Source organism: Anabrus simplex, chromosome 2 (assembly GCF_040414725.1).
Source record: "Anabrus simplex isolate iqAnaSimp1 chromosome 2, ASM4041472v1, whole genome shotgun sequence".
In the NCBI taxonomy this organism is placed as follows: Eukaryota; Metazoa; Arthropoda; class Insecta; order Orthoptera; family Tettigoniidae; genus Anabrus; species Anabrus simplex.
Genome location: NC_090266.1, coordinates 973,087,605 through 973,106,237, shown reverse-complemented (window position 1 = coordinate 973,106,237; position 18,633 = coordinate 973,087,605). Strand labels below are relative to the sequence as shown.

The following is an 18,633-nucleotide window of genomic DNA, read 5'->3' as shown; positions in this document are numbered from 1 at the left end:
GCAAAATGTGGATGGTATTTATTTTTCTTAGAAGACAGCTGATACAAGAAAAAAAATTCTAAAATATGATCATAACATGAGTAGGAGAAGAACTTACCTGCAGGTACTGAACAATGCTCAAATGGATTTCCCGCAAGACCAGTGGGACAGCTGCAAACTGGAGAGTGACGTATTACAATGCAATTGGCATTGACACCACATGAACCAGGGCATGGATCTCGGCACTTTTCATTTAGACAAGCTCGGTCAAATGGACAGTCTGAATCTGACAGGCATTCAGGCCTACACTGAGGATTAGTGTAACTGTTGGGACTGCTACAGGGATCACACACAGCCACATTATCTCCATACACAGTGCAGTGACTGCCCGGTGAACATGGTGATGGTATACATGGACGAGTCATATTGGCTTCGTTCAAAGCTGCGTATAAAATTTAGAAATCAGTAACTATTAAAATTATTTCCATTATGACAATCATAGCTTTATAGTTCTTGAGATATTCAGACATAATCTCAATGATAATGAGCTCCTAGTTTGTGTAGTTATGGAGAGACAGGATGACATGATTACCACTGGAGAAGAGTATAGAGTGGTGGTTTTAAACTTTACTATACAATAGGCTATGATGTGGTACACAGTGGTGTTTGTAATAATTAATATTATATTTTCTTGTTTTGAAAAGAGTGCAGAGAACACAGTTTGCAGACACCATATCACAAGCTGAAATGCATGTCAAGTTGTAATCAGAAGTATATAAGTACATCAAGAATCAAATGTGAATTCTTTTCTTTTAAGGGATTGCCAGTATTATTATTATTATTATTATTATTATTATTATTATTATTATTATTATTATTATTATTATTATTATTATTATTATTATTATACTGAAGTATTGCCTGACAGACAAGCAAAAAAGTTTTACAATTATTCAGTTTACCCTTTTTGTTAATGAGGAGCACCTCCTCACAAAATCTGCTTATCCCTCTAGCACTCAAAGTGCCAATCTATTGGCGAGAGAGGGTATGGCAAGAATTTTCACAGTGCTGACAGTAACTTAAATCACTAATTTTCATCTTACTCAAAAGAAAGATAAACCAGTTCTACAGAAAGAAAAAAAAACCCAACTTTTGACAAATGAAATCTGTTGACTGTGAGTGTTTATGTTGTGGTAGTTTGAAGTTGTCATCATGTGGATTTGTTTTTGTTTGGCTTTTAAATATGTTAATTTGATCTTAGTTTAGAATTTATTTAGTTCTGTTCATATTTCCTGTATTTGCTGCATTACCTAAACCATAATTGTATACAATTTATTACTCCTTTTCTACATGTGCTAGCATCACCTTTCTTTTTTTTTCAATGGCTGTGCCAAATTCAAGGGTGAATGGTTCAGAAATGTTTGAATATTCAGATGATTTAGTCAGTGATAGTGACTTTGTAGCCGAAAGTGATTTCCATTATGTGGAAAGTTATGACTATACTCCTGAAAATATTCTCACAGTCACAGCTGCTCACTGTGTTCCAAACTGTGATCAACAAAGGTGATGTTTGCAGTGAACAACATTGTGTAATACTTCACAAGTAAATTGCAGTACACATATCATACTGATATAAAATTATTCAAAATTAAATGTTCCTTCTTTTAGGTTTAATAGGCAACTCATTAGATGAAATGATGTGTGATATTTCTGTCATTGTAAAACCAATTTCTATTTTTCAACAATTATTTTCAAAATTTAGTAATATTTTTTGATGTAACTTATAATAATACATCAAAGGTATATTTATATCTGAAATACTCATAGTTTGATATATTAGTGAGATTTCATTTATTTTAATATGTATTAAAATATTTACATAGTTATTTTTTTATATTTTGGTTGCAAAATCACAAAAATCAGTCTGAGCTCCTTCGAGCAGACTCCTGTAGATAGGCTGAGTGCAAGAGGATTAAGAAAAAGAAAAATTAACTGAACTGACTTACAGTATTAGTAATAATTAGAGCTGTGAAATTTTTATACCATTCTCAACTACTGATTCTTTGTTGGAAAGTGTGTTTCTGAAGTATAGATATTCATTTCATGTAGCATCTGATTTGAGGGAGGCATTTATTTTTTTTAACCAGGCTGGGATAATGAATGCGTGTGTTATCAAAGTAAAATTATCCATTTCACTGGTTTACGAGCAGCTACTTCAACACAATATTTAAACCAAGATGGCATTATGTCAGAATGAAATAACCACATTAACTCATTGAATACATTCTTATTTATATGCTGTTGAAATATTATAACATATGTTTCAGATTATATTAAATATAAGAATCTGGGAAATGCATACACAATCTTTATATGGTTTTAAAATTTTAAATGTTTTTACCTTTGTTAATAAAAACATATGAACAGATATAATTGCAAAATGTGCATAAAATTTTCTTATCACAAAAAATAACGTAAAAGAGAAACCATTCATAAAAGTCAGTGTGAAACTTACGTCTTGGAATACACTGGATGAATGGATTTCCCACAAGGTCGTCTGGACAGGCACATGTTGCAGTGTGTTCATGAACAGAACAAATGGCTCTAACACCACAAACTTTTCCACCAGCACATGGATTACGACATTTCTGACCCAAACATGCTTTGTCTGGAGGGCAGTCTGCATTTAGAGTGCATTCTGGGTGACATCCAGTTTGAGGGTCTCCCAAAAAGTTTTCAATACATGAGCACACCGCACGACCTTTCATCACTTGACACTGTGTGTTTATGCCGCATGGACTGGGATAACATGGATCTGATGGTGGTGGTGGGACTGTAACAAGAAAAAAATCAAGGATATTCTATAAAACCTTTTCAATTAATTCACCATTTTTAAACAGAGAATATTGTTAGTTTAGACAGTTGTAAGTCACAAATACAGTACTTACAAGACTTATTTTATGCTGAAACGAAACATTATACATCATCATCATCATCATCATCATCATCATCCACTTTCCTCGTCCAGCTCCTGCTGGCTTGGGATGTTTAGGGCACCTTTCTATCTTCCTCTATCCAACCACCACTGTTCCTCCGTAATTGTGCTCTAATCCAGGTCTAATCTAATTCTTGATCATTTTCAATCTTGGTCTGGGTCTCCATCATCCACTTCAACATCCTTCCCTCTTCCACCCTCTTAATATGTCCAAACCTTCCACGTTTATCCTTCTCCATTCTGTCGTAAAGCTTTTCCACTCAGATTTCCTTCCTGATGTCCCCATTTCTTACTCTGCCCTTTCTAGTCCTTCTTAAGAATTTCATTTCACTGCCCTGGGTTTTATTCTACTGTCTTTTCTTCAGTGTTCAGGTAGCAACTGCATATGTCAGTATTGGGCAGTAGTACATCTTTTACATCAACTCTTTACACTTCATCGGTACTTCCTTCCTCCACACCTGGTTTCTCACACTCTCGTAGAATGCATTTCCCTGCTGAATCCTTTTATTGATCTGCTTGTCCAGCCCCATATCCTGCATCAGTTCACCTCTCAAGTACTTGAAGCTCCCCACAATTTCAAGGTTTTGTCCTTTTATTTTTAGAGTTCCTTTCTCTTTCCTTTCTCTTCTAGTCAGCACTATTGTCTTACTCTTCTTCACACTGATTTTCATTCCATAATGTTCAATAATTTCACTCAACACATTGAGTTTCCCTTGTACTTCCTCTCTGTTTGCTACTTACACCACAATATCATCTGCAAGCAGCATTACTTTTGACTCCCTGTCCCCATATTTTACTTCTGTCTCCTTCACAATTTCATCCATAACTATTATGAATAGCAATGGTGTCATTACACTTCCTTGTTGTAGTCTAGTTTCATTCCAAAACCAGTATGTCCCCCTCACAAGTGTTTGGACACTGCTGCAACAATTTCTCTAATTGCTTACACATATTTTATCATTTATTTTGTAAATCATTTCTGCTGCATTACTTTCCATACCTTTGCTCTGGGTACACTATCATAAGGCTTTTGTAAATCAAAACCATTATACAGCCTTTCATTAGTATAAAAGATGAAAATACTGCAGTAAACTTTATTGACTCATAAGTACTAGAAGGTTAAAGCACCACCCTTTCATTAATTTCCAGCACCGGAAATAAGGTGATACAATTAACCTCATTTCTTGACTTTTAGTTCTTGTTCAGATGGTCATAATATAGTATACATTTACAATTTGCTTTACGTCGCACCGATAGAGATAGGTCTTATGGTGATGATGATATATACTACTACCACTACCACTACTAATACTACTACTAGGTACTTACAATATTTCCATTTATTTATAAACAGTAATGCAGATTTTCTGCAGACAGTTAAAGTACACTTATATCACAACATAAAAATCAGGACCATAATATAAATACATGAAAAGAAATGCAGACATTAATACACTGACTGACAGAGCAAATGCAACACCAAGAAGGAGTGGTTCGAAAGGAATGAAAGTTGGGGGAAAAACAGGGACGGCACGGACGAATAATTGATGTTTATTTCAAACCGATATGCAGGTTACACAATGCGCAAGGCATCGACTCAGTAGGATGTAGGACCACCGCGAGCGGCGATGCACGCAGAAACACGTCGAGGTACAGAGTCAATAAGAGTGCGGATGGTGTCCTGAGGGATGGTTCTCCATTCTCTGTCAACCATTTGCCACAGTTGGTCGTCCGTACGAGGCTGTGGCAGAGTTTGCAAACGGCGTCCAATGAGATCCCACACGTGTTCGATTGGTGAGAGATCCGGAGAGTACGCTGGCCACGGAAGCATCTGTACACCTCGTAGAGCCTGTTGGGAGATGCGAGCAGTGTGTGGGCGGGCATTATCCTGCTGAAACAGAGCATTGAGCAGCCCCTGAAGGTACGGGAGTGCCACCGGCCGCAGCACATGCTGCACGTAGCAGTGGGCATTTAACGTGCCTTGAATACGCACTAGAGGTGACGTGGAATCATACGCAATAGCGCCCCAAACCATGATGCCGCGTTGTCTAGCGGTAGGGCGCTCCACAGTTACTGCCGGATTTGACCTTTCTCCACGCCGACGCCACACTCGTCTGCGGTGACTATCACTGACAGAACAGAAGCGTGACTCATCGGAGAACACGACGTTCCGCCATTCCCTCATCCAAGTCGCTCTAGCCCGGCACCATGCCAGGCGTGCACGTCTATGCTGTGGAGTCAATGGTAGTCTTCTGAGCGGACGCCGGGAGTGCAGGCCTCCTTCAACCAATCGACGGGAAATTGTTCTGGTCGATATTGGAACAGCCAGGGTGTCTTGCACATGCTGAAGAATGGCGGTTGACGTGGCGTGCGGGGCTGCCACCGCTTGGCGGCGGATGCGCCGATCCTCGCGTGCTGACGTCACTCGGGCTGCGCCTGGACCCCTCGCACGTGCCACATGTCCCTGCGCCAACCATCTTCGCCACAGGCGCTGCACCGTGGACACATCCCTATGGGTATCGGCTGCGATTTGACGAAGCGACCAACCTGCCCTTCTCAGCCCGATCACCATAACCCTCGTAAAGTCGTCTGTCTGCTGGAAATGCCTCCGTTGACGGCGGCCTGGCATTCTTAGCTATACACGTGTCCTGTGGCACACGACAACACGTTCTACAATGACTGTCGGCTGAGAAATCACGGTACGAAGTGGGCCATTCGCCAACGCCGTGTCCCATTTATCGTTCGCTACGTGCACAGCACAGCGGCGCATTTCACATCATGAGCATACCTCAGTGACGTCAGTCTACCCTGCAATTGGCATAAAGTTCTGACCACTCCTTCTTGGTGTTGCATTTGCTCTGTCAGTCAGTGTAATAACCAATTTTTGTTATTGTTGCTGGTTGTACACTTCAGGATCTAAGATCCAAGATCCCTCTGAATTAATTATTTAATTAAGTGATCTCTTAGTGCCTGACATGTATATAGAACAACTGAAGAAAAATCATACTCATTGGGGCCACTGTCAATATCAGAGTTTATAATTCAGGTCTTGGGAACATTTAACTCTTCAGTCTGGTGCTTTTTTTAAATTATTTTCTATAGATTAAGTTAAATTACATATAAAAAATATTTATGTAAATGGATACATGTAAATATGTAAAGGATATATAAGGCCATGTTCTTATTTTGGCACCACTGTAAAGACACTTCTGATTCAAGAATTATTGAATAAACTTACAGTAAACAGCATGTGAAACCATTTATCCCATGTTACATGTAATACCATATCTACTAAGTGGTTTCTTTTTTTTTTTTTTTTTTTTTTAAGTCAGGAACATTAGAATATGTTTATGTTAACAGTAGAATACTAATCTGCTGCATGATATACCAAGTGGAAGGCAATGAAAATTTCCACCAAATACTTTCTCTAGCAGTGCAACATAATTTTCATTAGTATAGACATTTTCATCTAATCTGTTAAAATCACTGAGGTTAACCAAGAGGGGATGTGACAGCCAAGTGACATAGTCACTAGTTTATCATGAAGGCAGTCATGGTTCGAAACCCAGTCAGTGCATATGAGAATTCTGAAATAAAATGGTTCGGATTCCACATAAAACTGGTGGTCTCAGGGCAATGATAACAATATCAACATTTATGTAAAATGATAAGCATGGCTTTGCTTTTTTTTTTTTTTTTTTTTTCGTTAAACAAGAACAAAGTCTGAAGCCTGGAAAAGATTGTTATCAATGAAATAGATGTAATAATATCATCATATAATTTAGACTAAAGCAGAAGTGGAAGTTATTTCAACCAGTATTATGGAGACAAATTCATATGATCTAATTTGAAAAAGATTTACAAATAACAAACTATTTTACAGTTACATGTCAGATTCCATTTTATACTAGCAATAAAATAAATATAAAAATCTTTCCACTCCCATTACACGGAAGAACAGCATTATATCAAGATCTGAAGTTTAAACCTTGGTTATGACAACAGCCTTCCTGTGTATGGTCTTTTCTTTATGTTTTCCTCACTAATTCCAGTAAAGTGTTGATATGGTACATTAATTTTAGTCTTGAGACTACTTTTAAAATTCCAAATCTAAAATGAATATAGTATCATACTTGTACCCAGAATAATTGACAAATTTTGTGTACACATAAAGCAACATGCTTGAAAGAAATAGACTGTACCTGGAATGGGTGAGCAGCGAATAAGAGGGTTACCAGTGAGCCCATGATTGCAAGTACAAACAACATGGTGCTTTTCCACTCGACAGTTGGCTCCAATACCACACGATCCAGGACAGGGGTCACGACACTTGAAACCAATACAGGCATGTCTGTTGGAACAATCATCATCATTTCGACACTCTGGTCCTCCACAACCAGTTGGACCAGTTGGATCTCCTGATAGTCCATCTGGACACAAGCACATTGGATGACCTTGAGGTGTAACAGTGCAATGTGCATTGGGTCCACATGGATTAGGTTGACAAGGACTTGTTGGTTCCAAATGACATGAAGTATAAGGATCACCAATATAGCCTGATTTACAGTAGCACTGTTCCTGGTTGTCTGATATATAGCAATCTGCATTGACTCCACATGGACCAGGCTGGCAGAGAGACTGTGTAGGTACTAAAAGAAAGAAAGAAAGAAAGAAAGAAAGGTAATAAGACTTAACATGACTCAAAATTTCAGCTTTACACATTTATTTACAAAAGTGCTAGTTATAATATTGGCTGAGTGGGACAAAGATACCTAGAAATATTATACTGTAATTTACACAGGAAAACCAAAGGTGTATTATGAATTAAAGAGTAAAGAACCATGGAAACAGCACAGGGCAAAACAATCATCATCATCATCATCATCATCATCATCATTTCTTCGCTCCAGCAAGCTGGGTGCGGTCATATACGAGCCTCCTCCAGTTTGTATTGTCCATCCACAGATGATGTTCATATTCCTGACACTAGTTTACATCTCTGATTTCCAGATCCTTGAAAATCTGCTTCTCCCAAATGTCACAAGGTCTTCCTCTTGGTCTCTTTCCAAGAAGACAAAACAAACTGCCCCCTGATGAAGATTTTCTCCAGCTCCTTTTTCCAAACATCTCTCAGTCTTTTGTTAATGGCATCCAAACTGTACGGGATTAATTATAATTATGATCAAGTCAAATAAATAGTGTTTTTGTATCTGTGTCCATGAAACTTGCTGAAGTAAAAATTACTTTGATTAGTCACCCTCAACTCTGACATGATCATGACTCTTCAAACAAATGCCATCTAAAGAGGTTAAAAGCAAACTATGATAGGTATTAAGATGTTTTATTTTTCACTAGGACTCAAGGGGGAATATTTTGACTGATCGCTTCCCATTGAAAATGAAAAATGTGCTGTTCATGATAATCTTTTTTGGCTTGAGTTTTAGCAGAAACTGCAACTTCTTCATATCTTCGCTCCAGCAAGCTGGGTGCAGTCATGTACGAGCCTCCTCCAGTTTGTCCTGTCCATCCACAGATGATGTTCATATTCCTGACACTAGCTTACATCTCTGATTTCAAGATCCTTGAAAATCTGCTTCTCCCAAACATCACAAGGTCTTCCTCTTGGTCTCTTTCCAAGAAGACAAAACAAACTGCCCCCCAATGAAGATTTTCTCCAGCTTCTTTTCCAAATATCTCTCGGTCTTTTGTTAATGGCATCCAAACTGTATGGAATTAATTATAATTATGATCAAATCAAATACATAGTGCTTTTGTATCTGTGTCCATGAAACTTGCTGAAGTAAAAATTACTTTGATTAGCCACCATCAATTCCAACATGAGCATGACTCTTCAAACAAATGTCATCTCAAGAGGTTAAAAGCAAACTATGATAGGTCTTAAGATGTTTTATTTTTCACTAGGACTCGAGGCAGAACATTTTGACTGATCGCTTCCCAATGAAAATGTGCTGTTCATGATAAAAAAAATTTGGCTTGAATTTTAAGGATTTCAAATTGTTTGAATTCAATACTACTTTTATAAAAAGTATGGTACATGAAAAAAATACATTAGAAAGAAGGTAATACAAAATAATGACACAAAAATCAGTAAAAGGATGAAAGATATTATTTAGCTTAACTTGACCCATCACATATTTATTTGAATAGCATGGTCCATATAGTTTCATTCACATCACTTCAAAAAATTGAATTAACCCTATTAAATGAGCAGACAAAAATTAATTAGTTTTTTGAATGCAGGAATTTGAAGCTAAAGAGCAAACAGCAAAAAATGTTTCAATAGAATCAAAATAAAAAGACATAAAAATGAGGAGAATCATCTTCTATAATTAATGACATCCATTAATTGATGAATGCCTTTGCTGGCAGGACCTAGTGTTTGCAGTGCACTATGTCTTTTGGTATAGGCTAGAGCAATTTTGTTACTTTCACAGATCTGTCTCTTTCTTATCCTTGGCTTTGACAATATGAAAGTGACTAAGGTATGAGCGATGCTAGAAATGCCAATCCTTATGCAGCCAGTCCCTGTTATGAATGGTGTGAAAATGTTGCTCATAGAGTCAGTTGGTGCATGCATTCCAGTGGGCTTGGCAGACTGATATGTAATAGCAACTCTAGCTTGGTGAGGAAAGCAACAGGAAACTACCTCACTCCTCATTTCCCTAGTATGCCTCTTCAGTGATGCCTAGGCCATCTATGACAGCTGATGGCAGAGCTGTTGAGGATCCCACCAGCGGCATCGCTGACGGACTGACCATACATTAATTGATGAGTATTCTGCTGGACAGCCACATTTGCACAATATATACTTTGCTGAACATTGAATTCCTTACATTCCTTGAATATAGTTCAGAGTAAAATTTAATCAAACTCAAATGTATTGTCTACCTATTATAGCACTTTCTGCCATTAGTCAAAATAATTCTCTTCTCAACTGTATAGGCTTGTGACTTTGCTTTCACCCCTAAACTTTGATATATCACTTATTATTCTGCTACCCTTGGATAACATGCCTTCTTGGGCTACTTCTCATTGTACAAACTCCTTTTGCTATGTTCTGATGGGGAATAGAAGTGGTTCATCATTTTGTAAGGTGGCAGAGCATTCAGAATTTTGTTATTAATACATTTGAGATTTCTTCTGAGGAATAAAATTTTAGATCTCTGAAACATATCCAGAAAATTTACAGTGCTTGTGAATAATAACAATAATAACAAAAAGACACAGTTCTTACCTGAGCAGCTACGATATGGATTTCCCACTGTCTGATCAGGACAGAAGCAGGCAGGTTCTCTATTAGGATCACATAATGCACCAAGACCACAAGGATTTGGTTCACATGGATTACGCTGCTTTACGCAACCTCTCACTGTATTTGGACTCTCTAAGAAACCAGGAAGACATGTGCACTTAGCATAACCAGTGCTGAGAATGGCACACTGTGTATTTGGGCCACAAGGAGATGGATCACATGGGTTCTCTGGTAGTCTACAAGGCTTTGATGGAGGACTGCCTTCATATTCCGGCAGGCAAAAGCAAACCGGAGATCCATTAATTAAACGGCAACCTGAATTGGGGCCACATGCATTAGGCACACAGTTGTCTCCCTCTGGAACTAGAGAAAGAAAAGTTGATTTCAAAAATCTACATATATAAAAGCAAAAGCCCTGACTAACTCACTCATTGCTAATTCTCACACTTCCCATCAAGATGGGTGTTAAAATTTGGCACAGGTGTTCCTTGTAAAGTAATTAGGAAAAATAAAGATGTATTTTTCCAATGCTTTATGATAAAGGGAGAAAAAATGGGGTAACTACCCTAAACACAACACTGAATTGCATACTTCCCACAATGCTAGAGGGACATCATTTAGCACAAGTGTTCTTTATAAGCTAACAAAAAAATTAAGATTTGTGTTCCAATGTTTTATGATAAACAAGGTGAAACTGAGGTAAATTCTCTAAACACAATATCATTAAATCACACACCAACACAATGCTAGCAAGCTGACATTGGCACAATTGTGTTTCTTACAAGCTAATTAATATTTTGTTCTGATGCTTTTTTGATGAATGGGGTAGAATTGGAGTAACTACCCTAATTATAGTATCATTAATTCTAATACTTCCCAGGAAACTAGAGGGCTGAAATTTGGCACAAGTATTTCTTAGAAGCTAATTAAGGAAAGTAAGGATGTTTTATTCTGATATTTTGTGATTAAGGAGGTGAAATGGGGTTAACTCCCCTAAAAACAATATTTAAATCTCATGCTTACCATAAAACTAGAAAGCTGCAATTTGGCACAGAAGATTATCATAAGCTAGTTAGAAAAAGTGAAGATGTTTCATTCTGATGTTTTGTGACTGAAGAGGTGAAATTGGAGGTAAATACCCTAACTACAATATCAGTAATTCTCACACTTTCACAAAGCTAGAGGGCATGAAATTTTGAAACAGTGCTCCTTATAAACTAATTAGGAAGAGTAAAAATGTTTTGTAATACATGGGGTGAAATTGGAATACCAGTTAACTACCTTAAAATAATATCACTAAATTGCACACTTCTCACAAAGATAGAGTGCTGCAATTTGGCATAAGTGTTTCTTATAAGCTAATTAATGTTTAATTCTGCTGTTTTGTGATAAAGGGGGTGAAATTGGGGTAAATACCCTAAACTCAATATCACTAAACTGTACAGTTCCCATAGTGCTAGAGAGTTAACATTTTGCATAGGTGTTCCTTATAAGCTAATTAGGGAAAGTAAAGATATTTTTATTCTGATGTATTGTGGTAAAAGGAGTTGAAACTGGGGTAACTACCCTAAACACAATATCACTAAATCACTCACTTCTCACAAGCTAGAGGACTGAAATCTGCACAAGTGTTTCTTATAAGCTAATAAAGGAAAGTAAATATGTTTTATTCTGATGTTTTTTTGATCAACTGGCTGAAAATGGGAGGACTATACTAGACACAATATCACTAAATTTCACATTTCCCACAAAGGAAGAGAGTTCAAATTTGGCAGAAGTATTTCTTATAAGGATAGTTAAGGTATTTTATTCCAATGTTTTGTGACAAATGGGGTGAAATTGGGGTAACTACCCTAAACACAATATCACCAAGCCACTCACTTCCCATGAAATTGGAGGGCTGGAACTTGGCACAAATGTTTATTACAAGCTACTTAAGAAAAGTAAGGATGTTTTATTCTGATACATTTTGATTAAGAAATTAAAAAAATGAAAGAATAAATATAATAAATAATATGCAAAGAATGTGCATTCAACTAGTTGAATATAAATGTATTTATCATCAATATTTAAATACTGGTACTGCACGAAAAACAGAATACATACTGCAGTTTCTGAATGGATTTCCTGTCATTCCTTTTGGGCAGAAGCAGATTGGATTTCCATTGTCAATTTCACACTTTGCATTTGTTCCACAAGGATTTGGATCACACGGATTAGAAGGCGCTACAACAAACAATTGAATAATACAACCACACATAACAACATCATTACTTATTATGAATATGGTTGTAATTTTGAAAGATGCATTCTGACAGTTCTTAGAGGGAGGTCCGTTTACTGCCTACCTGGGTGGTAAGAAGGGAGTAGGGGGTATGGTTGCCAGGGAAACGTAGGCGCCCACGTGCCCACTGCGGTTGCCATGGAGATAAGCCTGCTGGCTGGGTTGAGTTGCTTGCAGTTGCCAAACCTCTCACTTCTGACCAGGCTGAACAAACGAACAAGTGAGCCGGAAACAAGGGGAAAGATAGTGGAATGCAGAAGTGTGGCAACAATATGAAATGCTCCTCCCTCCAACCCTATCTGTCAGAATGCTTCTTTAAATATTATGGGTGTAGGCATTTGCAAATTTCAATATGACAAATAGCAAGAGCAACCCTCAAATACTCATATGATTAGCAGTAGAAAGGAACTAGTCAGCATACCGCACATAAACTTTAGACGAGAGACGACTCCATTGACGTGATAGACCTGTCTGAACAACAGAACACCCTACTGAAAAATTTGATATTTCATATGTTAATATTGCTACTGGCAGGAGAGTGAAACTGAAGAGAAAGAAGTTCAGGTGTTTAGATCATCATCTCCACCAGTAAAAAGGCTGTTAAAGTAATTTAGTGGCAGGAATACTTCCTTCATTATTCAAATGAACAATTTTCACAAGGATACATTTCACTACAATTTTTTTGGTTCTGCTGGCATTGTGAGTTATAAAAAGTGAACATTTTAAAGTCATGTATGATATGGTGTTGTGGTGATATTCAGACAAGACCAAACCAGTGGCTCCATAAATCCAAAGATACTATATTTTATATCTAGTCAAAAACTTACAAAATAATGGCTTGTTCATGTACTGTACATAGTTCTCTTGCCCCATGCACCTCTTCTATACCTGTGTAATCTACATAGATAATTCTAATTAGGCTTAAAACAAAATCAGGTGGACTGAAGAAATTATCCCTAAATTCCTCAGTTATACACTGAAAGTACAGCTGTTTAAATTATTTTTATTACTTCTATCCTTCACACCTACACCCAATCCCGACTAATTCTTAACATGGCTATCCTACAAACTTCCAACTATGACAATAAAGCTCTTCTCTGCTTACTGATGAAGGTGAAGTTAAATCTGAATAAGCAGAGTCTTCCCTGTGTAATCAACATCAGCATACAGAGAACAAATATTATATTTCACTTACCCTGACAACCAACAGTAGGATTACCCGTATAGCCAGGCAGACATTTGCAAGAAGGCTTATGATTCACAACATCACAAACTGCACTGAAGCCACATTTGCAAGGACTTTGACATCTGCCATTAATACAGGCTTCTGTAGAGGGACATTCATTGTCTTTCTGGCATCCGGTAACTAAGGGGGAAACCATAAGGTACAGTAAATATTCAAAAAGAGACATTCCTATTAACTAAAAGTATGTAACGTTAAGTAATACCTTCCATACAAGATGTATTGCTACACTAGTTGCATTCCCAAGATAACATACAGTAAATATTCTCCGTACTTGTAGGGCTAGAATAACTTTAAAATATTAATAGAATAACAGATTTACATAATCTCTGCTGATTGTTAGAGAGACAGATGGAGCACTTTTGAATCCAAATTTACTGTTACTAACAAACAGAACAGTATATGAGACTGAACCAGTTTTCTCAACATAGAACTACCAACCTTAAATCTTAAAATCTGCTATGTGTAATATTTATTTCTTAAATGATTTATTTTAAACTAAATGGACTAAGGATATTATTTCACACAATAACAATAGAAGAGAAAACAGTCATTATATACTTCATGATGAGTAATCAGAACACAAAATGCATTTAAGATGCATTTGAGTTTCTGCTACACGAATATGAGCAGTGTAGCTGCAAGAAGTATGTAGCATTAGCTGGAACCTGGGAAAGAAGTATAGATGATTGGATATCTATTACATAAATCAAACCCCAAACCCCATGGCACAACAGCCGCGAAGCGCCATGGCCTACCAAGTGACCGCTGCTCAGCCCAAAGGCCTGCAAATTATGAGGTGTCATGTTGTCAGCATGACAAATCCTCTCGACCGTCATTCTTGGCTTCTCAGACCAGTATCCATTACATGGTCATACCATTTTCTTACTACCACAGTAGGATGTGGGACCGTTTCATGCTATTCAACGGGAAGGAGAATGAGACTAGACAGAAGTTTACTCTGCAGGTTTGTGTTTGCTACAAGTAATAAACCAGAAATTATCTTGCCTTTTAATTTCTTACACTAAAATATATTCCAAAAATGAATAAAATAGAATTTCTCTTTTAATTTTTCTTAAAACGCATGCAAAAGAAAGTGGATGTATTTTAATTTCTATAATTTGGAAAGGATTCATTGGAGAGAGTAAGGTGTTTCATTAACTTTTGATTGTCAGTATCAGATACTGCTTTGCAAGGAAGACATCATAAATCACAATTTCAAGCCATTGCTAAGAGTAAAAGACAAAAAGAAGTCACCTTTCCTAACCGTTCACATGTACCCACTCTTCAGTAGCACAAGCACTAAAATGAATTAAATAAATTATTACTTACCCTTATTACATTCAACATATGGATTGCCTGAGAAGCTTGGCTTACACCTGCATTCAATAGCATGATTGACAGAAAAGCAATCTGCATTTTCACCACATGAATCTTCCATACATGGATTGATACACAGTCTATTTAGACGATCACAAGCTTTGTTCGGTGGACAATCCTCATTATATTGACATACAGGCAGAGAGGGCACAACTGTAAAAGAGACACACTTCTCATGAAGATAACAAGATAATAATAATAATAATAATAATAATAATAATAATAATAATAATAATAATAATAATAATAATAATAATAATAATAATAATAATAAATGGTTAATTTATTTTATTTTTTATTTTATCATGTCTCATCAGAGAGTCCAAGAAAAATTTTCATGGGGTAGATTAAGACAGAAGGATTTATTATCAAATTCTTCCATCATCTTCCAAAAATCTGGGTGAGAAATTATAATAAATAGCAAAATTCATTACCTATACTTCTATCGTAAGTAAAAATAGGCTATTTACTTGAAGAGTATATAATTTATTTGAATTTACTGGAACCGGTGTTCATTTAGTCATATGAGTCTAGAGGGTACTAAAATTACTATGCAAGTGTTTTAATAACCTGTTCTGTGAGTAATGTGTACACAAATATTATCAGCATATTCTAAATTAAACTGTAAGATAAATCTGAGGAAGAGTATAAGGTTCAGTTCATTTGTTTGGCTGCTTTTCAAAAGACTATCTGTCTAATAACACAGATTCATATTGTACTCCACAGATTCATTATTTTTTCTTAACAGATGGGTTTCTTGTTTATTCTTTAAAGTAAAATTTCATTAAAAGAGTTCGTTTAGATTAGAGTCTATTCAAATATTTAATATATTTATTTTTAAATCAAATGTTTTGTAGTAAATGGACTACCTAAGAATTTTATTTCATATAATAACAATAGAAAAGACAAAATTCATTATATACTTTATAATGAGTACAGTAAAACATGCCTTAACAAACACCTCTCACTGGCGGACACCCCTCATTGGCGGACGATTTTCTAGGTCCGTAATTAAATACCATGTTGTGTATGAGTAATTTACCCCTCTTTTACAGACACCCTTTGTTAAGGACGCGGACACACCATAGCCACGAGAAACTCCAATTAAACCTCTCCTAACGGACCCTTTCTTTTTCAAAAAATAATGTTTTTGTGTCCAGTACCTTATGTATTCCCTTACTTTTTGCACAGGTGGTACTTCCAAGAATCGCAGACACCGTAACTTTTGGTCAGGCAGTACACATTCTTGGAAAGCAACACTAAGCTACGCTATCACTTCCGGAAGTTGTGTGATCTGACATGCTTGACAGCTCTGGAATTCGTACCTTCACTGTCAGGTTACATTTCATTGACTCGTGGGCTTTTGATGTGTTCAGTTTTACATTAGTAAGTTGGGGTAAACATGGCTCAAAGGAAGTTTTTGACTTTAAAAGAAAAGGTAGGCACAATAGACTATCATAAACGTGAGAAGTGTGGTGTGCGTAAACTGCTCAAAGTGTTCAAGATTAGAAAGACACAGGCAGCTGAAAATTGTGAAAAAGCAAGAGGAACTAGTGAAAGAATGGCATTTAAATGGCAACGAACAGTGCATTAAACTGTTTTAAAGTGGTAGTGAAGGTCTCATTGACGAGGCAACGCTAGAGTGGTTCGCTAAAATAAGAAGTCAGAATGTCCCTGTATCAGGACCAATGGTACAAGCAAAAGCATTAGAATTCGTGGCAGAATTAGGTATTGGAGATTTCAAAGCCTCGAATGGCTGGCTAGAAAGATTCAGAAAGTGACATGGTATCAACATCAGAGTGATTTGTGGAGAATCATCCAGTGTTAATATCGAGATTGTTGAAAACTGGCAAAAAAACTACCTTCAATCATAGACGCGTATGCTCCAGAAAATATTTTGAATGCCGATGAAACTGGATTATTTTTCCTACTTTACCTGGCAAAACTTTGTGTTTCAAAGGAAATCGTTGTACTGGTGGGAAAGTTGTGAAAGAATGCCTTACGGTCTTGTTATGTGCAAGTATGAGTGGAGAACAGGAGAAGCCCCTTGTGACAAGAAAAGCTGCAAAACCAAGGTGTTTTAAGAATATGGATGTTACAAAGTTTGGCATTGAATGGAAAGCAAATAGGAAAGCATGGATGACCAGAGAAATAATGATAGAGTGGCTAGGACAATTGGACAGCAAAATGATACGCCAGGAGCGAAAAGTGTTATTATTCCTCGATAATGCAGCATCACGCATCTGGATACAATTAAGTTGCAAAATGTGATGATCGTCTTTTTCCCACCAAATGTAACATCAGTTTCTCAGCCGCTTGACCAACGAGTGATCCAGAACTTCAAGGTTATGTACAGACTGTTAGTGATGAAGCACATAGTATCAGAACTTAACGGGAATGAAGTAACCCTTCAAACACTGACAAAGGGACTGAATGTTCTCCAAGCAATTTCGTGGATAACCAATGCATGGAAAAACGTTACAGCCTCAACAATCCGTAACTGCTTTCTGAAAGCTGGGTTTCCCATTAGTGGTGGACATTCCGAAATAGAATTGGATATCCTTCCTGACAGCATGGAAACAACACAACAGTTGATTAATGCAGCAGGTTACAGTGTACAAGTGAACACCTATATTGAAATTGATTCAGATATTCCAACAGAGTGTGAGAGTGGAGACACGAAAACGATTCTTCAGTCAATTCATGGGAAGAAGGACAAAAATGAAGATTCTGACAAAAGCGGGATTGAAGGTGATGCTAATGACAACTTTGAAGAAAATAAGGAAACGAATGTGCTGCCAATAACCTCGTACAGTGAGGCTCTCAGCTTTGTTAAGCAACTGAAAGAATTCTATTATAAACAAAACAAAGAAAAAGGTGTAAATTTGACCCAGGATTTAATTGCACATAGTGAAAATAACAATGTTAAACCAAAATGGACAAAACAAAAAAACAATCAAACATTAACAATTTTTTGAAGTGCTAATGTTTTACTGTACTGTGCTAGAGATTGCTACATCTACATATTGATTTAAAGTTTCAAAATCTTGTACGTTCTTCTTAATTTTAACATGGTGAACAGTAATAGTGTACAGTGTGCTCAATAGAGGTTTCCATAGAAGTGCTTTGTCTCTTTAATACAGTACATCGCAGCTGCAGCAGCCCATCTACAACTTTTTCATGTGAGTACAGTGCAGTATATTTGTACAATACTGTATACAGTATACAATTAAAGGTACATTTGCGAGAATTGTTAACACATACAATACATGGGCTATTGTGTTCCAACATATGTTTAATGGTACCGATTTCATAACCTTTCGCGGGCAGTCACTCCTTCATAATGGACATTTTTTTGGTCCCGAAGGTGTCCATTATAGAGAGGTTTTACTGTAATTAGTAATGCTTTAAGCATGATTGATGTTGGGATTCAAAACAAATACACCTCTCGAAGTCCATGGGTACTCATTACTTTAACA

The 18,633-nt window shown here is 36.8% G+C and overlaps 1 protein-coding gene across 1 annotated transcript in view; it reads right to left on the bottom strand.

Annotated features, from left to right (window-relative positions):
- The window catches only part of dpy (dumpy), a 562,668-nt gene that overhangs the window by 290,584 nt on the left and 253,451 nt on the right, over positions 1-18,633 (bottom strand). The window contains 7 exon segments of the mRNA XM_068226068.1: positions 98-421; positions 2,495-2,812; positions 7,177-7,623; positions 10,230-10,610; positions 12,354-12,473; positions 13,727-13,897; positions 15,107-15,307. Coding sequence (XP_068082169.1) covers positions 98-421; positions 2,495-2,812; positions 7,177-7,623; positions 10,230-10,610; positions 12,354-12,473; positions 13,727-13,897; positions 15,107-15,307 — 1,962 coding nt within the window.